Source organism: Hemitrygon akajei, chromosome 4 (genome assembly GCF_048418815.1).
Source record: "Hemitrygon akajei chromosome 4, sHemAka1.3, whole genome shotgun sequence".
NCBI classification, from domain to species: domain Eukaryota; kingdom Metazoa; phylum Chordata; class Chondrichthyes; order Myliobatiformes; family Dasyatidae; genus Hemitrygon; species Hemitrygon akajei.
This window is the reverse complement of record NC_133127.1, coordinates 164536530-164563833: the sequence shown is the minus strand read 5'-3', so window position 1 is coordinate 164563833 and position 27304 is coordinate 164536530. Positions and strand designations below refer to the sequence as shown.

The 27304-nt window shown below is 39.2% G+C and overlaps 1 protein-coding gene across 1 annotated transcript in view; it reads left to right on the top strand.

Moving 5' to 3' along the window:
- Positions 1 to 5291: 5291 nt before the first annotated feature.
- The window catches only part of LOC140726896 (NEDD4-binding protein 2-like 2), a 34279-nt gene continuing 12266 nt past the window's right edge, over positions 5292 to 27304 (top strand). The window contains exons 1-3 of the mRNA XM_073043868.1: positions 5292 to 5403; positions 10345 to 11333; positions 19302 to 19426. Coding sequence (XP_072899969.1) covers positions 10345 to 11333; positions 19302 to 19426 — 1114 coding nt within the window. The 5' untranslated portion in view covers positions 5292 to 5403. The remainder of the gene's footprint in view (positions 5404 to 10344; positions 11334 to 19301; positions 19427 to 27304) is intronic.

Here is a 27304-nt window from a genome sequence, read left to right as displayed (position 1 = left end):
TGCTTCATTGTTGTTCAGTTCTGTTGCTGTTGTGTTGTTCTCTTTCAAAACTCCTTAGATTCTGGATTAGTTCCTGAGGATTGGAGGGTGGCTAATGTAACCCCACTTTTTAAAAAAGGAGGGAGAGAGAAACCGGGGAATTATAGACCGGTTAGTCTGACATTGGTGGTGGGGAAAATGCTAGAGTCGGTTATTAAAGATGTGATAACAGCACATTTGGAAAGAGCTGAAATCATCGGACAAAGTCAGCATGGATTTGTGAAAGGAAAATCATGTCTGACGAATCTTATAGAATTTTTTGAAGATGTAACTAGTAGAGTGGATAGGGGAGAGCCAGTGGATGTGGTATATTTAGATTTTCAAAAGGCTTTTGACAAGGTCTCACACAGGAGATTAGTGTGCAAACTTAAAGCACATGGTATTGGGGGTATGGTATTGATGTGGATAGAGAATTGGTCGGCAGACAGGAAGCAAAGAGTGGGAGTAAACGGGACCTTTTCAGAGTGGCAGGCAGTGACTAGTGGGGTACCGCAAGGCTCAGTGCTGGGACCCCAGTTGTTTACAATATATATTAATGATTTAGACGAGGGAATTAAATGCAGCATCTCCAAGTTTGCGGATGACACGAAGCTGGGCGGCGGTGTTAGCTGTGAGGAGGATGCTAAGAGGATGCAGGGTGACTTGGATAGGTTAGGTGAGTGGGCAAATTCATGGCATATGCAATTTAATGTGGATAAATGTGAGGTTATCCACTTTGGTTGCAAAAACAGGAAAACAGATTATTATCTGAACGGTGGCCGATTAGGAAAAGGAGAGATGCAACGAGACCTGGGTGTCATTGTACACCAGTCATTGAAGGTGGGCATGCAGGTACAGCAGGCGGTGAAAAAGGCAAATGGTATGTTGGCATTCATAGCAAAAGGATTTGAGTACAGGAGCAGGGCGGTTCTATTGCAGTTGTACAAGGCCTTGGTGAGACCGCACTTGGAATATTGTGTGCAGTTTTGGTCCCCTAATCTGAGGAAGGACATTCTTGCCATAGAGGGAGTACAAAGAAGGTTCACCAGATTGATTCCTGGGATGGCAGGACTTTCATATGAAGAAAGACTGGATCGACTAGGCTTATACTCACTGGAATTTAGAAGATTGAGGGGGGATCTTATTGAAACGTATAAAATTCTAAAGGGATTGGACAGGCTAGATGCAGGAAGATTGTTTCCGATGTTGGGGAAGTCCAGAACGAGGGGTCACAGTTTAAGGATAAAGGGGAAGCCTTTTAGGACTGAGATGAGGAAAAACTTCTTCACACAGAGAGTGGTGAATCTGTGGAATTCTCTGCCACAGGAAACAGTTGAGGCCAGTTCATTGGCTATATTTAAGAGGAAGTTAGATATGGCCCTTGTGGCTAAAGGGATCAGAGGGTATGGAGAGAAAACAGGTACAGGGTTCTGAGTTGGATGATCAGCCATGATCATACTGAATGGCGGTGCAGGCTCGAAGGGCCGAATGGCCTACTCCTGCACCTATTTTCTATGTTTCTATGTTGTGCTGAGGATTGTGGAGCATGATAGGTTGGCACCAGAATGTGTGGTGACACTTGCTGGCTGCCTTGGGTTGTGTTGGTTGTTCACACAAATGACATATTTCAATGTACTTTTCGATATATATGTGATAAATAAATGAATCTAAACCTTCATTTTGATCACCAGAACAGGGAAGAACCATTGCCACCCCATCTCTCCCAATGATCCTTTGGTCTCAGTATCTGAAGATGATGTGCCTTCAAGAGAGTGAATCCAAGGAAAGCAGTCGGGATGGAGTACCTGGTTGAGTAATGAAGATTTGTGCTGACTGACTTGTTGGTGTATTTATGGATATCTTCAACCTCTTGCTCTAGCAGTGTGTGTTACCCACCTCCTTCAAGCAGGCTGCGACCGTACCAGTGCCCAAGAAAATTGTGTCAATGACTATCACCCAGTGGTGCTTACATCCACAATGATGAAGTGTTTTGAGAGGGTCCTCAACTTGGAACCCTGCAACTTGCCTACAGAAGCAACAGATCTACAGCGGATGCCATCTCACTGGCCCTTCACAGAACCCTGGAACATCCGGACAGCAAAGATGCATACATCAGGATTCTCTTTATTGATTACAGCTCAGTATTTAATAACATCATTCCCTCAAAACTAATCAGTGAACTCCAATACGTGGGCCTCAATACCCTTTGTACAATTGGATCTAGGATTTCCTCACTTATAGACCCCCAACCCAGTCAGTTTGGATTGGAAAAAACATCTCCTCCACAATCTCCATCAGCACAGAAGCACCACAGGGATGTGTGCTTCGCTCCCGCCTCTACACACTTTACACCTGTGTATGGCTAAATGCAGCTTCAACACCATATACAAGCTCCATGTACCTATCTAAGAGGCTCTTAAAAGACCCTATTTTATCCGCTTCCACCACTACCACTGGCAGTTCATTCCATGGACCCACCATTCTCTGTGTGAAAAATTTACCCCTGACATCTCCTCTGTACCAGTTTCTAAGCACCTTAAAACTATGCCCTATTGTGTTAGCCATTTCAACCCTGGGAAAAAGCCTCTGGCTATCCACATGATCAACGCATCTCATCACCTTATACACCTCTATCAAGCTACCTCACATCCTCTGTCGCTTCAAGGAGAAAAGGCCATGTTCACTTAATCTATTCTCATAAGGCACACTCTCCAATCCAGGCAACATCTTTGTAAATCTCCTCTGCACTCTTTCTATAGTATTCGCATCCTTCCTGTAATGAGGTGACCAGAACTGAACACAGTACTCCAAGTGGGGTCTAACTAAGTTCTTATAACTGTAACATTACCTCACAGCTCTTGAACTTAATCACATGGCTAATGAATGCCAACACACCATACGCCTTCTGAACAACACTGTCAACCTGCACAGCAGCTTTGAGTGTCCTGTCGACACAGACCACAAGATCTCTCAGATCCTCCACGCTGCCAAGAATCTTACCATTAATACAAGATTCTGTATTCAAATTTGACCTACCAGAATGAACCACTTCACACCTATCTGTGCTGGTCTATCCGCCACTTCTCAGATCAGTCCTGCATCCTATCGATGTCCCACTGTAACTTCTGACAACCCTCCAGACTATCCACGACACCCCCAACCTTTGTGTCATCAGCCAACTCACTACCCCGCCCTTCTACTTCTTCATCCAGGTCATTTATAAAAATCTCAAAGAGGAGGGGTCCCAGAACCTATGGAACACCTATGGTCACCATCCTGCATGCAGAATAGGAACCATCTACAACCACCCTTTGCCTTCTGTGGGCAAGCCAATTCTGGATCTAGTAAGCAAGGTCTCCTTGGGTCCCATGCCTCCTTATTCTTTGAAGGAGCCTTGCATAGGGAACCTTGTCAAATGCATTACTGAAATCCATATACAGTACATCCACTGCCCTACCTTCATCAATGTGTTCTGTTACATCCTCAATGTATTCAATCAGACTCATAAGGCACGACCTTCCCTTGACAAAGCCATGCTGTCTATCCCTAATCAGATTATGTCTCTCCAAATACTCATAAATCCTGCCTCTCAGGATCTTCTCCAACAACCTGCCCACCACTGACGTCAGTCTCACTGGGCTATAATTCCCTGGATTATCTCTACTCACTTCCTTGAACAAGGGAACAAAATTCGCAATCCTCCAATCCTCTGGTACTTCTTCCTTCCCTATTGATGATACAAAGATCATCGCAAAAGACTCAGCAATCTCCTCCTTTGCTTCCTACAGTAGCTGTACCTCATCCGGTCCTGGTGATATATCTAACTTAATGCTTTTCAAAAGCTCCAGCACATCCTCTTTCTTAATGTCTATATACTCAAACATTTCAGTCCGTTGTAAGTCATCCCCACAATTGCCAAGGTCTTTTTCCCTGGTGAATACTGAAGCAAAGTATTCATTATGTACCTTCGCTACCTCTTCCAACTCCGTGCACAGGTTTCTGCTATCGCACCTGATTGGTCCTATTCTCACACAACCCATCCTCTTGATCTTCACATACTTGTAGAATGCCTTGAGGTTTTCCTTAATCCTGCCCACCAAGACTTTCTCATGGCCCCTTCCGGCTCTCCTAATTCCATTCTTAAGCTCCTTCCTAGCAACCTTGTAATTTTCTAGAGTTCTAGCAGTACCTAGTTTCTTGAACCTTTTGTAAGCTTTTCTTTTCTTCTTAGCTAGATTTTTTACATACTTTGTATACCTTGGTTCTTTAACTTTACCATCCTTTCCCTGCCACAATGGAACATACTTATGCAGAACTCCATGCAAATGTTCCCTGAACATTTGCCACATTTCTGCAGTGCATTTCCTTGAAAACATCTGGTGTCAATTTATGCTCCCAAGTTCCTACCTAATAGCGTCATATTTCCTCCTACCCTAATTAAATGTTTTCCCAAATTGTCTGCTCCTATCCCTATCCAGCTCTATGGTAAAGGAGCTAGAGTTGTGGTCACTACCAGATAGCATGGCGGCCTGGTATGGGAACACCACTGCCTTTGAACAGAAGATCCTACAAAAAAGTACTGGATTCAGCGCAGTACTTCATGGGTAAATCCCTCCCAAACATTGACCACATCTACATGAAATGTTGCCATAGAAATGCAGTATCTGTCATCAAAGATCCTCAACACCAAGGCCATGTTCTTTTCTCGCTGTTGCCATCAAGTATAAGGTACAAGTGCCTCAGGATTAGCACCACCAGGTTCAAAAACAGTTGCTGCCCCTCCACCATTAAGTGGATGGGGATAACTACACACATTCTTCTTCTGGTGTTCCCACAACCTATGGTTTCACTTTAAGGACTCCTTATCTTGTTATTTCATGCTCTCGTCATTATTGCTATTTATTTATATTTCCATTTGCACAGTTTGTTGTCCATTGATCCTGTTCACAGTTACTGTTCTACAGATTTGCTAAATATTAAAAGAATCTGGGGACTGTATGGGGTGACTCCGATAATAAATTTTACTTTTAACTTTAAATTTAAATCTATTGGAAAAACTCAAGATTAATGCAGGGTTTTGACCTGAAACATCAACAGTTAATTTTCCCCACTGATGATGCTTGACCTGCTGGGTTCCTCCAGTAGATTGTTGATCCAGATTCCAGCACCTGCAGGCTCTTACGTCTGTAGGGTTTAGCAGCATGGTTGATTAGCATCTTAATACATTGACACAGTGGTGAAATGAACTACAACTCCCAGCATGCTGTTGACGAATGACGCTGACAGGTCGGCCATTTTCCGCTGAGATACGTCGAATTTGAGCAATGTTATAAAAGGCTGTTTTTTAAAAAAAGGATTTTCACGCATAAACTTGTCTTAGTAACGGTGAGTTTACCTTTGACTCCGTCGGTATTCTGTTGTTGTTGTTTTAGCTTATTTAGTTGGAAATATTGATGTGAAAGGATGAAGCTTTGGCCTTGTTACGACGCCCCAGTGCTCGAGGATTATAAACACACGTACTCCAGAATTAGCTATGAATTTTGTCATTTGTGATTGTGGTTCTCGTTCGCATTGCTTTACAGAGAAACTGACTGGAAAAGCTGAATCTGCTTTGAGGAAACGAAGTCCCGGAATATTACGTTTCTTCTGTTTTAGTTGGGCCACAGCCTCAAAGTTCCTTGTATCAGATGTCGAAGTCTATGTCTTTCATAGATTGTCCGTGAAGAAAATATATGCCTTTTGTTTGTTTGAGACGTCTTTTTCGCTGTGGTTTTCACACTTCAAAAGAGCTTTATTTGTCATTAATTGGTAATCGAAAACTACACTCGTTGTTTATAAAGTGCACTGTTCAGTAGATTATCACTTCAGTTCTCTGCCTCCTCTTTAGATCTAATACATAAAAGATACAGTAAGTACATTCTAACAGCCTACCACCAGTATAGTATCAGGGCTGATCAGAAAGTTGTTGAAATCCTCACTCAGCAAGTCAGAATGCACCTGTGTTGGGATAAGCAGATCGCTTTGTTTTTCCTTTTGGTTTGCTAGCCTGATCATTGGTCTCAGTTCTTTTGAGCTTGGAGCTAATGTTGAGTTTTGTTGGAACTGTTTATGAGAATGTTCCATTTTCTATGTGCAGTATTGCCCATGAGCTTTAATCTTTGTCTATGGTTCAACAATATGTGCTAACCTTGTTATTCACAAATGTTAAGCTTTATATCTTTAGACCATAAATATAGGTTGAGTACCCCTTATCTGAATTTTGAAAATTCTCAAACTTCCAAAATTCAAATTTTTCTGAGTTCTGACATTATGTCACAAATGGTAAATTCCACATGGTGCTTGGAAGGTTCCCAGGCGCTGCGCAGGTCTTTGCGCGCCACACACTTCTGAGAAGTGACCTCTTATGTAATGAACAGGAGTTAATGAAAAATGAGTGAAGATCTGGATCTGTATTGAAAGACTGGATTTGTCTGTGTTGGAGTGAACCATTGCCATTTAATCGGTATGCTGATCAGGAAACATGCAAAGATCTGTACGATGAACTGAAAATTGAAGGTGTGAATATTCATCTGGCTGGTTGCAGAAATTTAAGAAAAGGCACTGCTTTAAATTTTAAAGATTAAAGCATTTGCTGATCATGACGCAGCAGAAAAATTCATTGATGAGTTTGCCAAGATTGTCACTGATGAAAATCTAACATGCTGAATGGCTCCATCAGTACATGTGATGAACAAGTGTAAGACAAAGACTGCCTACCAGAAGCACATAAATTCAGAGTTGGAATGAAGGAGACCCGAAACTATCTTGTTATACTGAAATACAAAACACTTCATTCCAAGCATTTTGGATAAAGGGTTCTCAACCTGTCCTATACTCTTCCACCAAGGCTATATTTCCTGTCAAACTCCGTATTCCAATGATATTGCCTCTTTATTTTACTAAACTCATGGACGCATCAACCAATTCTGCTGAGTTTTCCCTCCTCACAAGTTTGAGGACAAACACCTCATCACAGGAACCTTCCTGGACTGCTGCTAGCAAGAGTATCCTTGAGTGAAAAATTCAGAACTGTTCAGATTACACAATGATGCATAAATAAACAACCACTCATTAAGTCTGTCATGCCTGCACTGCCATGCAGTGAGATTATTATTGACCTTTTACCTTGGCACAGCTTTCCTGCACTAATACTATATTTCTTGCTTCCCCTTTTATTATCTAAAAATCTATTACTCTGTGTTCAAACTGTCTTTGTCTGATGTACAACAGCACCTACTCCAACCTCTTTTTGGGATCCTTTCATTCAACTACAAACCTTGAATTTCCTCTCTATATTCCACCTGCCACTCTTTTGCCAGTTTGTACGCATATGTGTCTTTGCAGACATTTGTGCCCTCAGCATAACTTAGTTTTCAATTTCCTATAATAGAATACTGGGAGAACTGAGCTGATCAGGCAGCATTCATCAAGGTTAATTTCTCTCCATAGATGTTGCCTATCCTGCTTAGCTCCCACAGCATTTTGTGTGTTATTTAGTCTTCCAGCATGTGCAGAATCTCTTGTGTTTCAGTTTCCTCTATTTAAAAACTTCCAAAACACTACATTTTCCCTTTACATCTCTACATTAAGATAATGCCTCTTCTAACCATGTGAACTACAAGACCCAACATTGCGTTGATTAAATCCTGACAGTGTTTCTGCAATTTTTAATTCAGCTTTCTAACATCATTGCATATTTGGCAATTTAAGTAAATTTGCATGAATGTAGACCTCAGATAGATCATGTCTAACCAAACTTTTCAAATTTGGAAGTTATTCAATAATTTATTCTTCTTTAATTCCTTGATTGTGTAAAAATGAAAAAATGCATATTTTCTGAATTTTAAACTCATGGGTAATTTTGGCATGTTTCAAACTGACAAGAAATATGATTTTTGATTTGAATCAAGTTACCATTACTACAAATAACACACAAAATGCTGGAAGAACTCAGCAGGAGGGTCTTCCTGCTGAAGGGTCTCAGCCTAAAACATTGACTGTACTCTTTTCCATAGATGCTGTCTGGCCTGCTAAGTTCCTCCAGCATTTTGTGTGTGTTGCTTGGATTTCCAGCATCTGCAGATTTTCTCTTATTTGTGATTGGAATACTCTAAGTAAATGTTTCTTATTATTTAAACTGCACCTACCGCATTTGCTTGATTTACTATCCCTTTTGTGATTTATTTTCTCCAGCCTCCAAGATCACAGACCTTGCCTTTTGTTATCTCCTTCACTCCCCTCACTTTCTTTACAATCTTTAACCCTTTTTAACTAGCATAATTCTGGCTATTTCTAGCCTTAAAAGTTAAGGAACAATAGAACCTAAACTCTTTTTCCCTCCCTCTATAGATATTGTCTGACCTAATTAATGTAGAATTTTGTTTCATTGAATAGCAGAACATGTTTGGTAAAAGGAAGCTTTGCATTTCTGCTTTTTTTAATTTTGAAGATGATACTTCTATTCACTCCACATGTAGATGAATTAATAAGTCATCAGGGCTGGTGTCCGCAACATACATGATGGAAAGAAGCAATTCTATTTTATCTCTGGCTAGTTTAACTACTGTTTTTAAACATATCTGGTTACCTGTATTCTAACATTTATTCTAACTTACTCCTAATAATCAAAAATAAATTGCTAAACTAATAACCTGTCTTGTACTTACCTGACTTTCAATTGCAGAGCAGATGCAGAATTTATAGCAGAGCAAGAAATATTTACTTTTTGAAATCCTTTGAAGTTAATCAATAAGCTTCAGGTCCTAGGCCTCAGTACCTCCTTGTCTAACTGGATCCTGGATTTCCTTACTTACAGACCACAGTCAGTTCGAATTAGCAACAACATCACCTCCAAAATCTCTCTCAGCTTGAGTACACCACAAGGCTGTGTACTAACCCCCCACCCCCCACTCTACTTGCTTTCTACTTATGACTATGAGGTTAACACAGCTCCAATACCATATTTAAATTTGCAGATGACACCGCTGTTTTTTGACAAATCTAAGGTGGTGACAAATCAGTATATATCAGAGAGATTGAAAATCTAGCTGCGTAGTGCCACAACACAATCTCTCACTCAATGTCAGCAAAGACCAGGGGGATGATTATTGACTCCAAGAGGAGGAAACTGGAGGCCCATGAGCCAGTCCTCATTGGGGAATCAGAGCTGAAGCGGGTCAGCAATTTTAAGTTGCTCAGTGTTGTTATTTCAGAGGATCTGTCCTGGGTCCAGCACATAAGTGCTATTATGAAGAAGGCACGACTTTGCCTCTACTTTCTGATAAGTTTGTGAAGATAAGTTTGCATCAAATCATTGACACACCAGTGCTCTTGTATGGCAAAGCCTACAAAATACGGATACAGCCCAGTCCATCGCAGCTGAAGCCCTCCCCACTGCTGAGCACATCTAAATGGAATGCTATCACAGGAAAGCAACATACATTGGTGAGGATGCCCACCATCGAGGCCATACTCTCTCTGCTGCCATCAGGAAGAACATTCACTACTAGGTTCAGAAACAGTTACTACCCCTCAACCATCAGGCTCTTGAATCGGGATAACTTCACTCAACTTCACTCTTCCATCACCGAACTGTTCCCACAGCCTGTGGACTTATTTTCAAGGACTCTTTATCTCACATTCTCAATATTTTTTACTTATTTATCATTATTTCTTTTCTCCTCCTCTTTGTGTTTGCAATTTGTTGGGGTTTATTTTCACACATTGATTGTTGTCCACCCTGTTGTGTGCAACCTTTCATTGATTCTATTGTGCTGCTTGTACTTTGATTACCCACAAGAAAATTACTCTCAGGGTTGTACATGTTGACATATATATATTTTGAGAATAAATTTACTTTGAACTTTGAAATGGTAATCTGATTCAAAAATCAAATGCATATTTCTTGACAGTTTGAAACATGAACAAATTGCCCATGAGTTAGAAATTTAAGAATTGAAAAAATATATCCTTTTTACACAATTAAGGAATGAAAGGAGAATAAATTATCTTGAAATCTGAATAATTTCAAATTTGAAAAATAAAAATTTGAAGAGTTTGGCTTTGTGCATTCAAGCATTCAAACTGTTCCTTTGGCATTTTTTTGTGCAAATGATTGATTTAAACTGAAATAGCACTAATTTTTCACATTTAGAAAGTTCTTCCTTTTTTGTTGGGCAGTGAGTAATTATAAGCTTTTAAATATACAGTTTATAAGTTACATCTTATAAGATAATACTCAGTAGAAACTTGTTTCCACTTTTTAACCATCATTCATCATGTTTGTAGATGCCTGGTTCTGAGGTTAATACAGAGTCTTTCGAATTGAGTGATGGAGAAAGTAGTCCAAGTTCTAAAAGACAAAAAACAGAGAACACTAATACGGAAATTGAAAGCAACTCTGAACTGACTGTGAAGGAAAAAGCAGATGGTGCTGACCAACAAACTGAAACTGATGGTCCTACACCACACAGCAATCAGAATTTTCAGGGAGATAACAAAGAGAAAGAACTGTCAGTTGCTTCTATATTCAATGAGGACACAACACCATATAAAGAGAAGAAGAGTATTACTGTGCCTGGAAACTCATCTGAAATTGAAGATGAATTAAAGTTATTTTATCAAGAATTGGAAAAGATTGAAAGCGAGACTGACTTGCTTGCAAATGGATCTGTGGATTATCCACAGGGTTCAGGAGAAAATGAAGATATGATGAATAATAGATTAAATACAACTATTAAGGCTTGCAGAAGAATTGCAGATGTGCAGCATACATCTAGAATATTAAATGACCCACATTCACAAATTTTAGCAACTGAATACCCCTATTCAGTACATTGGAATGACACGCTAGCCCAGGCAAGATCTCAGTGGAACCAACCACAGACTTTCATAGGGCCTCTAGGACCTCCCTTGTCAAGGTTCAATACACCACTTGCTGATCAAAGATGCAATGTCTTACCACATGGGCTACCTCCTTTTTCATATGACCAAATGCTACTAAGTAATAGTTACATTGATGATGCTAACATTATAGCATTTTCGAGAAAAAATGAGAGTAATATTTTGCAGACACAGCCTATTAACTGTATGATACAGGCTAGATATTTTCACAACTATGGCCCACACGAAAATATCACGCACCAGCAGGTTATGTTAAAGCCCAGTTTGTGTCAGCAATATCAACAGGCAGAGCAACTTACAAATCCAGTTGTTGGAGATAAACTGCTTATATTTATGCGTGGTCCTCCAGGCTCTGGAAAATCTACACTATCACGGTAAGTTTGTTTCAATTGTTTGAAATGCATTCGTTGATTTTAAAAAAATCATATTGATTGTTTTATTGGTTTAACTGCTTGCACTTAGAGAAATCTGCATTTATTGAATAGGGTGTGTAATCTGTTATTATCTGAAAGAGTATTTTGGTCTGGATAAACTTTAGTATTAGAACGTAGAACAGCGCAGTATAGGAACAACCCTTCAGCCTGCAATATTGTACTGAACTAAACTAATTATTTATGCCTAAAGCTAATCCCTTCTGCCTACAAAATGCCCATATCCCTCTTTTCCCTCACATTCATGTGTCTATTTAAGAGCCTATATTAGCCTCTGGTAGCACTATCCGGGCACCCACCATTTTGTGTGTCTGTGTGGGGGGGGCGGGGGGGGGGGGGGAGACTTGCCTTGTATATGTTCTTTGAAGTTACCCGTCTCATTTAAGTATTAGACTTTTGGGCTCTAGGGTGAGAAAGATATCAACTGATAATCTATGCATTTTATAATGTTATTATACTCCATCAGATATCTCCTCAGCCTCCCTCTGCTGCTTCAGACAAAACAGTTTTGTGCAACCTCTGATCTAGACAGTATCATGGTAAACCTCTCTGTGTGCTGTCCAAAGCCTCCACATCCTTCCTATAGTGGGATGACCAGAATTAAATGCAATACTGCAGTTGAAACTTAACAAAGCTGCAACATAACTTCTTGATTCTAGAACTTAATGCCCCATCTAGTAAAGGCAAGCCCACCCTATTCCTTCTTTACCACTCAATCAACCTGTGCATGCACTTTCAAGGAGTTACGGACTTTAACCCTAACATCCCTCTGTACATCAACACTGTTAAGGATCTTTCTATTTACAGTACACTGTCCCTATATATTTGATTTCCCAAAGTGCAACACCTCATAATAGAGCAAATTAAACTCTATCTGCCATTTCTCTGCCCATATCTGGAGCTGATTTATATCTGGCTGTATCCATAACGCCACTAATCTTTGTATCATTGTGAACTTACTAACTCATCTATCTATGTTTTCATCCTGGACATTTAAATTTTGTTTTTGTTGACATAAATATGTTCAAATGAATTTTCAATATAGTATAACATCAGAATGAAACTTTATTTCAACCATGCTTAAGATAATACCAGAGTATTAATTTGTTTATGTAGAATATTTTGAAATATATATTTAATTATCTTAAAGATAACTGAAGTTTTTTGATGATTAGGCCGAAAGGTTTAAATTTATTAATGATTGGATTTTTCCTGAAAGCTTGATGCAAGTTTATAGTTTCAAACTTGTGCACTGTAATGCCAGAATTGTTTCCAAAATTTATGGTTACTGATTCTAATATTCTCTGTAGGATACAAATATCCAATAACAGATTCTCATCCAAATTTCTTATTTTTGGATGTGTATCCATAATGATACATGTATGATACTCTTGTCAAATACAAGGCAATAACTATATCCAACAAGAAAGGATTCAGCTTTCATCCTCTGTCATTCAGTGACATTGCTCTCACTGAATCCCTTACTGTCAGTTCCCTGGCAGTCACCATTGGTCAAAAGCTGAACTGGAGTAATCATATGCAAAATGTGGTTACAAAGATGGTCAGAAGCCAAGAAACATTCATCGAATAAGTCATCTCCTAATTCCCCAAAGCCTTGTTAACCATCAACAAGGCTCAAGTCATGAGTGTGATGGAATTGCACTAACCTGGATGAGTGCAGCTTCAGCAACTCTCAAGCAGCTTGACATCGTACAGGATATAGCATCTCATCCGCAACTGTTCACTTACTTCACCACCAATCCACAGTAGCAGCAGTGTCTACTGATTTCAGGATGCACTGCAAAAACTCACCAAGACTTCTTAAACACTGCCTTCCAAACCCACAACCTAATACCAGCAAGAAAGTCAAGAACAGCAAAAGGGAATCCTATCAGAGGGAATCCTATCAGAAGTTGCCCTCTAAGCCACATCTGACTTGGAAATGTATATGACTGTATCTTCTCCGTTACTGGGCAAAATCTTGGAACTGCCTTCCCAACTGCATTTTGGGCATAGGCACGTCAAGGATTGTAGTGGTTCGAGGAGCCAGCTCATCACCTCCTTCTCAAGGGAAATTAGAGGTGGACCTTTGAATGGTGGCTCAGCCTGCAAAACTCACATTCATTGAATGAATAATAATAATTTTAAAAATTCTGGTCCAAGCTGATCACACTTCTGTGCTGTAAGTGTCCAATTGTACTTCAGGTCAGGTCATGAGGACCTGACCTGATTAGCCATATGAGATACAATACTTGCACTTTTATCTCTTCCCTTCCCAAACAGTATTTGCACTTACACTTCTTCCAGTCTAGTGTTCTGCATTTGCCATTCACAATGTTGCCCCCTCTGTTGGAGAAACCAAACACATGCTAGTTAATCACTCTGCAAAATGCATAATGTCTGTTCATAGGAGTGATCCCAAGCTATAGTTACCTACCATTTTTAACTTTTCATTCCACTCCCAATCTGAAATTTCTGTCTGTGTTACTTGCACTGTTATAGAGTGTTCACTGCAAGCCCACTGAACACCCCACCTTCTGTATAAACATGCTGAAGTCCTCCAGACTGTCAGTTGTTCCAGCTTTAGCTAATGTGGTCAGAATCAGGTTTATTATCACTGTCTTGTGTTGTGAAATATGTTTCATGGCAGAAGTGTAAAGTACTATCAATTACAAAATAAATGACACAAGAAAAAGAACAAAGAGACTGTTTAGAAATCTAATGATGGAGTGAGTGGAAGAAGCTGTTCCTAAATCATTAATTTGGGTCTTGAAGTTCCCGTACCTCTTCATCGACAGCAGAGGACATGTAGAGAATGAGAAGAGGACAGATCCTGGATGGTGAGGTTCCTTAATAATGGATGCTGCCCCTTGAAGATATCCTTTGGTGGGGAGGCTTGTGCCTGTGATGAAACTCTGCAGTTTCTTGTAATCTTATGCATTGGAGCCTCTGTACCAGTCTGTGACGCAACCAGTCAGAATGCGATTCAGCATACAGTAGAAATTTGTAGAGTCTGTGGTGACATACCAAACTCATGAAGAGTCATGCCTTCCTCGTGATTCTATTAGTGTATGGGGCCCAAGACAGTTCGCCTGTATTAAGAACTGGCTGCTGCTGCTATATGTGATTTTAGTTCTGTCCATTAATTGCAACCTGATCTTGGGCAAGTCTTACCCTACTTTTTGGTAACATGTAACACAAAGAAACATAATTACTCTTTTACTGCCCTAATATGCCTTTGACCTTGATTTACACTATAAAAATATTCCCTTTGGTCAGTCTATTTCCCTTGCCACCTTTGTAACTTAAAGTTGTTCTTATTAATCTTTCTTCCTGTTTCTAATGAAGATGCTCTGACCTGGTATATTAACTCTGTTTCTCTTTTCACAGATGCTTCCTGATCTGCTGGCTGTTCCAGCATTTTCTGTTTTTATTTCAGACTGCAGTTTTAAAAAAAAATTCCCTTTTGGATATTGGTAAAGGTGATGGCTCTTCACGAGAGTGCAAGCAGAATTGGGAGCACGACACATCTGCATAGGAGAGATGGAGGAAGAATGAAACATCAATATTGATTGGGAATTCAATAGATGGATTTATAGTGTGCCTTGAAAAAGGGATATATTTTTGTAAAGTGGCCCTTAGGAAAGAGTGGCAGTAATATATTACTGTAATTATGTAGACCATAATTGTAAAGAATATAATTGCAGTAGAGGGAGTGCAGATAAATACTACCAGATTGGTTCCTGTGGATGACAGGTCTCTCAAATGAGGGAAGTTTAAGATACCAGGCCCCTTCAGTAGGGCTTAAAAGTGAGAAAGATGACTGCAATGAGATATACAACGCACTTGAATTACTGTATGGTAGTGGTCGCCAACCGGTTGATTTTTGAGACTTTCCCAGTAGATCCCAAAAAAAAAGAAAAATAAATACACATATACTGTTAAGAGATTGTTTTCTGGTTGCGGGGTTTTAGTTCCGTTCTTTCTGCTCAATGCGCATGAGTGTAGCTCCCCCACCACGCACTACGCAGTGTACTTCAGTGTTCCCCAACCACCGGGCTGCGAGGAAACGGTATGATTTGTCGATATGGAACGATCTGAGTCAGCTGCACCTTTCCTTGTTCCCTGTCATGCCCACTGTTGAACTTGAACGCACGCAAGGTCATCAGTCGCCTAAACACAGTGACACCCTCGCACCAGGGATCACTGGTTGGCCTCGTGCGGCCGGCGGGAAGTGCAGTTGGTACTGGCCTGGACCGCAGACAGATGGGCGCTGCCTCTGAACTTGTTCTGCACACCGAATGTTCGTGGGGAACCTGGTGCTAACATATTCGCAGACGACCTAATTCAGGCTCAGGGTTTCATAAGTAACAGAGCAGCTACCTTGCTGCGATCTACTGAAACAAACTTTTGTTGGCCGATGGATCCTACCTACCTACAAGGAGGGCGGGCATGTGCCCTGTCACACTCCTCACTTGGTCGGTCGCTCTCTCCGGACTGCGATCACCGCAGCCCTGGCACGGGGACCTCCGGCCCTTACCTTGTCCTCTCACCCCACCCATGACCAGCCACACCTGGCCAAGGCGGCGGGCGGGCGGGAGGCTGGAGTTCGAGCCTGGAGGCTGCCTAGTGAGGCAGTGAAGCCCTCAAAACTGCTTCGGTACCTTGAGTCCAGGCACCGTGCACTTAAAGACAAACCCACTGAGTTTTTTGAGTGAAAATAAACGTGAGCAAGTGGGACAGAACCAAGTGCTGATAGCCACGTAAACAAAATTGCGGAATAGACTGGACATAGGGAACCCCTTCGAGTATTCCGGTCATGTTTACACCCCCTCCCCCACGTCGGGAGGTCCGCAAGAATATTGTCAATATTTAACCGGTCCACGGTGCAAAAAAGGGTGGTGACCCCTTGTGTACATACATTATTTCTACTTCCGGGTTGTGGGGTTTACTTCCGGTCTTTTCTGCCCAGTGTGCATGCGTGTGACTAAATGATTTAGTAGGTCGATCTTGCCTTTCACTAAGGCCAAGGTAGGGGATTTTGGGCTTAAAAAGGTTGGTGACCACTACTTTACAGGATAGCTAGATAGAAAGAGGATGTTTTCCCTTGTCCAGAATTGGGAATAATGGTTTCAAAATCAAGCCAAGTGACTTCAGGCAGATATTCTGGAGGAATTTCTTTAAATGGGCCAGTGATTCTTTAGAATTTTTTTTGAGAACTAAGATTCAGTCATTTATTGCATTCAAAACAGATTTGGGAATTTCTCTCACGAATATTTGTTATACTGTTGCAAGAAAAGGTTTGTGAACCCTTTCTGCATTAATTACTCATAAAATGTAGTCACAATTAATACAATCTGCCTGAACTAATAACACACAGAACAATTGTACTTTTCATGACTTTATTGAACACATTGTTTAATCATTCACAGTTTAGGTTGGAAAAAGTATGTGAACCTTTGTATGTAATAACTGGTAGAAGCTCTTTTAGCAACAATAACCTTTACCAAATGTTTCCTGTAGCTGCTTCTCGGACATGTGCAATGGTGAAGAGGAGTTTTAGATCATTCCTCCATTTTCAAAAAACTGTTCCAGTTCAACAGTGTTTATGGGATGCCTTGCATGAACAGCCCTCTTCAGGTCATGCCACAGCATCTCAATTGGGTTAAGGTCTGGACTCTGACTTGGCCATTTCTAAACATGATTCTTTTTCTTTTTAAACCATTCTGCTTTTGATTTACTCTTGCATTTTGAATCATTGTCTTGTTGCATCATCCAACTTCTATTAAGCTTCAGCTGACAGGCCACCACCATGATATTCTCCTGTAAAATGTCTTAATGCAATTTTGAATTCATTATTCCCTCAATGATTGCAAGCTTTCCAGGCCTGGTGACAGCAAAGCAACCCCAAACGATGATGCTCCTTCCACCGTGCTTCACATTTGGGATGAGGTTTTGGTGTTTGTGTGCAATGCCCTTTTTCCTCCAAACATAGCAGTGTGCATTTCTGCCAAAAAGTTCACAGAACATTGTGGAACATCCAGGTGGTCTTTTGCAAACTTAAGACATGCAGCAATATTTTGTATTTGGAGAGTAGTGGTTCCTCTGTGGAGTCTTTTCATGAACACCATTCTTGTTCAGTGTTTTTCTTATAGTGGAGACATGACAGAGACTTTAGCAAGTACTAGAGATTTCTATAGATCTTTTCCTGTTACCTTTGGGGTTTTTATCACGACCTTCGGCAGTGCACATTGTGCTCTTGGTGTGATCTTTGGAAGGTGCCAACTCCTAGGGAGAGTGGCTGATGCACTATCAATAACTCCAAAAGACTGGAAGTAGAGTAAATACTGAAAGGCTTTTATTAGCAGCAAAACGGACCACGTCCATGCCGGATGACTGCCCTGGACTGTGGGAGGAGCAGTGACTCAATCGCCTTTATCCAGGGGTCTGTGGGAGGAGCCACAAGAGCAGTCAGCAGAGGGGCGTGTCCACACAGGTATACATGGTTTACCACAGTAGCAACATTTGCAGGCAATTTCTCTTACTGTCGACTGGTGAACACTCAGGTCTTTAGAAATGCTTTTGTAGCCTTTTCCAGTTTCATGCATCTCTCCAAATCTTCTAAGGTGCTCTGAAAATTGTTTTGATCAAGGCAAGGTGCATATAGATAGATCTTTCTTTTTTTAAAAAACTTTTTTTATTGTGTTTTCAAATAGTTACAGAATAAAAGTGTGTGAAAAAGAAAATATGTGTTACCCATCCCCCCTCCCCGTAACCCCTCCCCCCGAACATCCCTATCCAAATAGCTTTTGTAGAAGGCATTACCCCAGAGGTTCACATACTTTTTTGAACCTAGACTGTGTGTGTTTAAATATTGTACTCAGTATTAACGGGAAGAAATACAATAGTTAGTGTGTTATTTGTTTAAGCAGACTGTGTTTGTCCATTATTGTGACTTAGATGAAGATCAGACCACATTTTATTGAGTTATTAATGCAGAAAACCAGGAAACTGAAAGGGGTTCACGAACTTCTTCTTGCAACTGTTATTTCCAGATTTATCTATTAACTGCAGAACCAAAATGTTATAGAATTCTTTTCACTTGAATTTTCAGCCTCTGGTCTGGAATTAATTAGCACATTCCGATCTGTAAAATTCCTTGATCAATCTGTGGTGTTGTAACTGATTATTTCAACATTTTGGAAAATGGAATTTTCATAACATAGTATTACTGTGTTGCTTTCATATCTTCATGTCTCCTGATTTATTGTTAATAGCACACTGGTAAAGTAAAGGGATGCTTTGAGGCTGAATAGTCATTCGGTGTTGTTTCTGACAGGGGTAGTCTATTCATTTAAAGTTATTTGTGTTGGAATGAATAAGCTAAAAGCACCAGGTAAGCAATTGAAGTTGGTAATTGGTGTTGGCATTAATACTATTAATTTATCACCATAAACAATAAAAACATCTTTTTTAATACAGCTTTTCATTCAATTTGCATGTTATATACTTTATATTACATTTAGTTGTATGTATAGTTGGGGAGGAAATCCAGAAAAATGTAATTGATTACAGATTTTGAGTGACTCCACATCAGTTGCTACCTATCAGGACAAATTGAAATTACATTTTGAGACAAATATATTTTGCTTTTTCAAAATATTTCATGGAAAAATGATCATTCTGCTTTTGAAAATAATTACCAGCTTTTGAAATTTTGTCTATCACTGTTAACATTAACATACCTCTCTTCAAAGACAAAAAGAAATCATAATGCTAGAGTAAATTAGCCCATATTTTAAGTACCTACTGAACATGTAAAATTACCTATGCTTGTTAGACCCTTGAATTATATTTGGGGAAGAAATCAAATTGCCAGTATATAATTTTTTTTGATGTTTCCTCATACAGGTTGCTGATAGATCAGTGTCCTAACGGTGTGGTCTTGAGCACAGATGATTATTTCTGTCTAAAGGGAGGCTACTGCTTTGAGCCCCATCTCCTTGGGGAAGCTCATGAGTGGAACCAGAATAGAGGTATAGCTTGCTTTATTTAAACATCACTAGATACTGCTATGTCATATTTGTACCACTTTTCAGTCCAAAACAATCAGATAACTCTGTGTGATAATTATACCTGTACTATTTCTGACTTAAAAGGATAAATCTTCATGGTTTATTTATGAAATACCAATTAGAATAAGGAAATGTGTATGATTAGAGTATGTCTGGAAGTAGCAGTCTGTCATTTCCTTCTAACACAATAAAAAGTTGAATATTAGACCATTAAAGAAAACGGTAATTCAAAGTTTCAAATATTTTTCAGTGCATTAGGAATTCACAGTTAACCTTCAACCAAGGGAAAAATGAATCTTAAAATTCATAATCTTGAATAATTACACATTAATTGCTTCTGAATCCTAAGATGTTTCCTATGCAATTGAAAAATAAGATTTTGACCCTGCTTTCACACATCACAATGCTTGATTGTTAATTTACAAGTTAAATAATGGCCTTTTTGTTGACCCCTTTAAGATGCACTTATTATTTGAACTGTTTGAGTTAACAATTAGTTGTTTTGAGATTTTAATTGTGCAAGCTACTGTGGGAGATGAGTAGATTCAGTTTGTCACTGGAGCGACAAAAACATAAAGACAGTGTAATTTGACAGATTGACATGCAAATTTTAATAACTATATGCACATTTATTGCTTTCTACCGAGTTGCAAATTTGTATTTTATATTGTTTAACTTGAAATAGATTTCAACCTTTCTCATTTGATTCATTATCTCTCCCCATGAAGTTCCTCACTTGTTTGTCTCTTTCCAAAACAAAATAATATTTTTAAAGCTTTTTCTTTTAACTATGTACAAAAGTATTGTCAATCAGCAAACATTAACACAGATTTTTTTTCCCCTACAGGTCCTATCTGACCTGCTGAGTGTTTCCAGCATTTCTGATTTTATTTAAGATTTCTAGCATCTATTGTTTTGAATTTTCATTCCCCCTCTTGAGCCACTAAAACTTTTATGTTCTGACCATACTCTGCATGGATATTAATAAATTGTTAGCTTTTTAGTGTATATTCAATTCCATTTTGTTTCATTTTATACTGTGCATAATTTGTGCTCAGACTTAATTTGTTAATTAATTTTTGGCTTTGGAAATCATAATAATTTATTTGGAACTTATTTAGTAACCAATTATATCTGACTTTCCACACAATGTTTAATTCATAGTTTTTGCTCATCTTGTTTAACATTGCAGTGGCATCCTATAAAATTAACAGGCTTTTTTTATGGAAGGAAAGAACCACACAGGAAGGATGTTGGAAACCTGGCAAAATTGGGCATAGAGGTTTCTGTATTGCTTAAGTATTATGATGAACAGTACTGAAAGTGTGAAATAAAAATGTTAAATACTAGAAGTACATGGACAGGAGCACCTGTGAAGAGAGAAGCATCTGATAGTTTGGGTCAACAGGTATAAAATACTGGAGGAATTCAGCAGGTCAAGCAGTGTCTAAGCAGTTTGCTGACAATTTTCCTTCGTAAGTGCTGCCTGACCCACTGAGTTCCTCCAACATTTTGTTGTGATCCTGATTTCCAGTGTCTGCATCTCTCTTCTGTATAGTATTTTGGGTCTGTACATTGTCCTTATATTGGGCACAGATATTAGGTCTTTGTTTTTGATTAACTTTTAGAAAAACAGATATAATAAGCTTCGATTTCATCAATATATTCAAGCAGTGGAGAACGTGGTCGAGAGTCTATCAGAATATAGAGGGAGGTATTGACTCCCAAGTCTTGAAGCTTGGTGATGAGTTTGCTTGGAATTTTAGTATTGAAGTTGGAACTATAGTCAATAAACAATAGTCCAATGTAAGTGTACAGGTAGTCCTCGAGTTACAAACGTCCGACTTACGGGCAACTTGTACTTACGAACCAAAGAAGGAGAACGCCGTCCGCCATTTTAAGTTGGATCGCGACACCGTCTGCCATTTTAAGTTGTTGCCATTGACACTGTTGAGTGTTTAACTTTGTACTTGACTTAAATTTTACTTAGTAAGATTCACACCCCCCCCCCCCGTTCCGGTTGGCTGGTGGCACAGTGAGATCAGTGAGTTCGATCCAGTGACAAACTGCTCCCGTGCCGGGTTGATGTCGATCCAGTGACTCCTGTACCATCTGTGCCGGGTTGATGTGGAGCTGGCAACTCGACCTCGTAAAAAAAAAAACACTGCCACCTCCAGTTTAAATACCCACGCAGAATATTGTGGAGGATCAAATACCCAAACCCAACACAGCCCCCACATGTCCCACTTAGCCTGTCTCAGTGTGGTGGTCCTTAGGACTCAGCAGACCTCGGGACCCGCCGCCCGCAGTGTTTCTGTTCCATTGACGGGAAGCGATTGTGATTGAAAATAAAGTGGAAATAATAAAGCATTTGGAAAGAGCTAAGATGCCATCGGTCATTGGAAAAGTGTTAGCTACAGTCGGTCAACGATCGGAACAATTTTAAAGGATAACGGATAAAGTGAGAATAATGGAGCATGTGAAACGCCCTGCCCTGATGAAAGCTACAATTATTACTAAGCAACGCAGTGGTTTAATTATTGGAATACATACATTTCTTACGTGTTTTATATGCATAGAAAGGTAAAATATATACTATATACTAAGACAAACATTTGACGAACTGATGCTAAATAATATCAGATGTACTTGTTCTGACTTACCTACAAATCCGACTTAAAGATGGACTCCGGAATGGAACTCGTACTTAACCGGGGGACTGCCTGTATTTATTGTCCAGATGCTCCAGACATGTGTAGGGCGAAGGAAATGGCATCTGCCTTGGACTGTTTTGGCTGTAGGTGAATTACAATGAGTCAAGGTTGCCTAGGAGGCTGCAATTAATGCATGCCATCAACAGCCTCGTGAAAATGATAAATGTCACAGCCAGTGGGCAGTAGTAGTTAAAGAACATTATATTGTTTCAAGTATTGCAATGACAGTCGTCTTACTTAAGCAGATGGGAGTCTTAGATTGAAACAGGAGGTGGTTAATAATTTATTTTGTTCAAGTTTTCTCTCCCCTATTTCCTCTAAATCTCTTGGGTTTTAATTCATGTGCTCAATTGTAACCCCGTCACCCACTTTCCCTGTCTGTTTCCCATCTAAAATGATGGTATTAATTATTATTCTGTTAGGGTCCTCACTGATTTCAAATCGGCCATTAGCACTTCTTATCAGAAAACAGCCATGACTATTATGTCCTTCTCAACTTTGGTCTCATCTCCAATGCCCTTTCATTGAAGTTCTTGCATGTACTCCTGTTAGCAAATCTAAATCTGGACCCTTTGATGAATTGTTTACCCTAATTTAAGGAAATTTTTTTCTTCTGGTTCACTACCAGTGTTCCACAGGGTTTGGTGTTGGGTCTGCTATTTTTAAACATTAAATTTTAATGATCTGAATGATGGAATCGATGGTTTTGTGACTAAGTTTGCATCACAAAATGAGGTGATTCAAAAATAGGTGAAGCCTATAGGTGGAGGCCTCTCTAATTCATATGTTTTGGTCTTGCCCGCGGCTTGATAAATTTTGGAAAGAAGTATTACAAACTTTCTCGGAGCTTTTTAAAATAAACTTTAAACCCAACCCTCTGACTGCCTTGTTTGGCTTTGTTGGAGGAAATGATTTTATTCTTAAGCTGAATGATTTGCATATTTTGGCTTTTATTTCTCTTTTAGCCAGAAGAGTTTTGTTGCTTAAATGGAAAGATGCCGCTCTGCCAACTCATGCTCATTGGTTGATTGATGTTATATCATGTTTAAATTTAGAGAAGATTAGCTGTTCTATTTCTGTACCTAGATGAGATTTTTTCACATCATGGGGACCTTTTTGGAACTACTTTTACAATCTTTGACTTGTTCAGCAATGATGATGGCTATTATGTGTTTGAATTTACGATTATATGTCCGGGATTTTTTTTTCTTTTCTTTTAACCATACAGCTGTATTTTTTCTCTTTTTCTTTTTTTTGTTACGGCGTTTTGATTTGTTTTAGATTAGAATAAAATATACCTTTTCAATATTATGTTTAATTTACTATACTCATGAGGCATTTCAACTTTGTTTCTGTTTTCATAATGTATTTTGTATTAGTCTATGCAAATAATCAATAAAAATATTGAAAAAGAAATGGGTGGAGCAAATAGTTTGCAGAAGGATTTAGGCAGATTGGGAGAATGGGCAAAGAAGTGGCAGAATGGAATACAGTGTAGGAACAGTGTATGGTCATGCACTTTGATAGAAGGAATGAAGATGTAACCGATTTTCTAAACGGGGAGTAAATTCAGAAATAAGAGGTGCAAAGGGGCTTGAAAGTAGTAGTGTAGGATCTCCTAAAGGTTAACTTGCAGTTTGAGTCATAGTAAGCAAGTCAAATGCAATGTTAGTATTCATTTCAAGAGGACCAGAATATGAAAGCAAGAATGTTATGCTGAGACTTTTTAAGGCATTGGTCAAACCACATCTGGAATATTGTGAGAAATTCTGGTCCCCATATCTAAGAAAGGATGAAAGCACCAATGCACTTGAATGAAAAATCTTATTAAAAAGTAGTGGATTAGGGTGAAATCCTCCCTACCATTGAGCACATCTTCATGGAGTGTTGTCACGGAAAAGCAGCCATCACTATTGGGGACCCCTACCATCAAGTTCATGGCGTTTTCTTGTTACTACCATCAGGAAGAAGGCACAGGAGACTCAGGACTCTCACCACCAGGTTCAGGAACAGTTATTACCTCTCAGCCATCAGGTTCTTGAACCAAAGGGATAACTTCACTCAATTTCACTTGCCCCATTACTGAAATACTCCTAAAACTTCTGTACTCACTCTCAAGGATTCTTCATCTCATGTTCTCAATATTTATTACTTATGTATTATTATTATTTCTTTTTTTAATTTGCATAGTTTGTTGTCTTTTGCACACTGGAAAATGGAGTATGCCCACAAGAAAATGAATCTCAGGGTTGTATATGGTGACATATGTGCTTTGATCAGAAATTTACTTTGAACTTTGAACTGGCATTAGAGAGGGTCTAGAGGAGGTTTTAGTGAATGATCTGAGAATAAAATGGTTAACATGTGAAGAGCATTTGATGGCTCACTGGAGTTTAGAAGAGAGGGATTTTATTGAAACATGCTGCAGATTGAAAGACGTAGAATGAGTGAATGTTTCTAATAGTGGGAGAGTCTAGGACCAGAGGCTGCAGCTTCACAATAGAGCAATGTCCTCTTATAGCAGAGATGAGGCAGAATTTCTTTAGCCAGAGTCTGTGGAATTCATTGCCACAGACAGCTATGAAGGTCAAGTCATTGAGTATATTTAAAGCAGAGGCTGATAGGGTTCTTGATTAGTAATTACATCAAAGGTTACAACGAGAAGGCAGGAGAATGAGGTTGAGAGGAATAGTACATCTGCCATGATCAAATAACAGAGTAGACTCGATGGTCCACATGGCTTAGTTCCCTTTGTCTTGTGGTCTAATTTGTATCACAAATGACATTGTGTGTGAAGCAAACATAATGATAGAGTTCTACTTTCTCAGCCTGTCTGTAATCTTTGACATGGTTGGTTTCTTGGTCTGAGCACAATTTCCTTTAACAGTAAGTGGACTGTCCTTCCTTTGTAGAGGTTAGGTAGAACTAATCTTCCTGCTCTTTATTCTCTCTGTAACCTAGGTACACACTAATTTGTTAACCAACAGCCAGAAGCACATTGTTAACATTGTTGATGCTCAATTTCATCATGTTATTATCCCTCTCAATCTGTTTTATGTTCATTGATTGAAAGGTGAATTTTTATACTACTTGTATTCCCTTTATATCAGAATTTTAGTCACTTGAATTAAAGGAGATATGATGATCTATTTGACAGTTTCTGCAAATATCAAAGTGATGAATGAATAATCTATTATTTAAGAAATATCAAACATTGGCCAGGATAGCAGGAATAATTCATGGTATCTTCAGCATCCTGTTAAGGAGACAAATTATCTCAGTTTGGCATCTTGAATGAAAAAAAATATTATTTTGAAAACCTTAATTTAATGGAAATAATTTTGGAAATGGGGAATGTAATGTGATGATAAAAGGTTTTCAAAAATATCTTGGGCTTCATTTTCTGTTACAATGGTGTCATGACTGTTCACTCTTTATGCTGGAGCTGCTGCATTTAGCCTAAGATGAGAGTGAGATTGGATGGTACTTGAAGCATTTTGTCAGCAGATTGTGCAATGGGGTATAAATCATTGTATTTTAGATTTATCTTGCTCTTTTATCTTTGGAAATTTATTACTGGATGATTACTTGATGAAACTAACTGAAAGATTTTTCCCACTTTGGATCATTTATTTACTAATAATTTTGTCATGCAAGTTTCTTTACTAATTCAAGAGAAATATTCTGGTACTCCAATGAGGTTGGAGAGAGAAGATACATAAAGTTGGTGGTGGAATCACTAGATGTATCCAGACTTTGAGGAAGATGCAAGATTCCTTTGCTTGTAAGAACACTTGGATAGCTTTTAATCAGACTTAGGGAGGGGTGTTAACAAGCTTGTACAGAAGCTGTAAATATATGTTGTTATTTTCTTAGTATGAATTATTGGGCTCTGAGTTTAGGTTTTTAGTAGTTGACAAAGAATTAGATCTTCAGCTTGTGATTTCACACTCTGCATGTGCATGCCTTATTCAGGGTCAGGCCATTCTAGATTGGGTATTGAGCAATGAGGAAGGGTTAGTTAGCAGTCTTGTCGTGTGAGGCCCCTTGGGTAAGAATGACCATAATATGGTGGAATTCTTCATTAAGATGGAGAGTGACATAGTTAATTCAGAAACAAAGGTTCTGAACTTAAAGAAGGGTAACTTTGAAGGTATGAGACGTGAATTAGCTAAGATAGACTGGCAAATGATACTTAAAGGGTTGACGGTGGATATGCAATGGCAAGCATTTAAAGATCGCATGGATGAACTACAACAATTGTTCATCCCAGTTTGGCAAAAGAATAAACCAGGGAAGGTAGTGCACCCGTGGCTGACAAGGGAAATCAGGGATAGTATCAAGTCCAAAGAAGAAACATATAAATTAGCAAAAAAAAGCGGCACACCTGAGGACTGGGAGAAATTCAGAGACCAGCAGAGGAGGACAAAGGGCTTAATTAGGAAAGGGAAAAAAGACTATGAGAGAAAGCTGGCAGGGAACATAAAAACTGACTGTAAAAGCTTTTATAGATACATGAAAAGAAAAAGATTGGTCAAGACAAAGTAGGTCCTTTACAGTCAGAAACAGGTGAATTGATCATAGGGAACAAAGACATGGCAGACCAATTGAATAACTACTTTGGTTCTGTCTTCACTAAGGAGGACATAAATAATCTTCCGGAAATAGTAAGGGACCGAGGGTCTAGTGAGATGGAGGAACTGAGGGAAATACATGTTAGTAGGGAAGTGGTGTTAGGTAACTTGAAGGGATTAAAGGCAGATAAATCCCCAAGGCCAGATGGTCTGCATCCCAGAGTGCTTAAGGAAGTAGCCCAAGAAATAGTGGATGCATTAGTGATAATTTTTCAAAACTCCTTAGATTCTGGATTAGTTCCTGAGGATTGGAGGGTGGCTAATGTAACCCCACTTTTTAAAAAAGGAGGGAGAGAGAAACCAGGGAATTATAGACCGGTTAGTCTGACATCGGTGGTGGGGAAAATGCTAGAGTCGGTTATCAAAGATGTGATAACAGCACATTTGGAAAGAGGCAAAATCATTGGACAAAGTCAGCATGGATTTGTGAAAGGAAAATCATGTCTGACGAATCTTACAGAATTTTTTGAAGATGTAACTAGTAGAGTGGA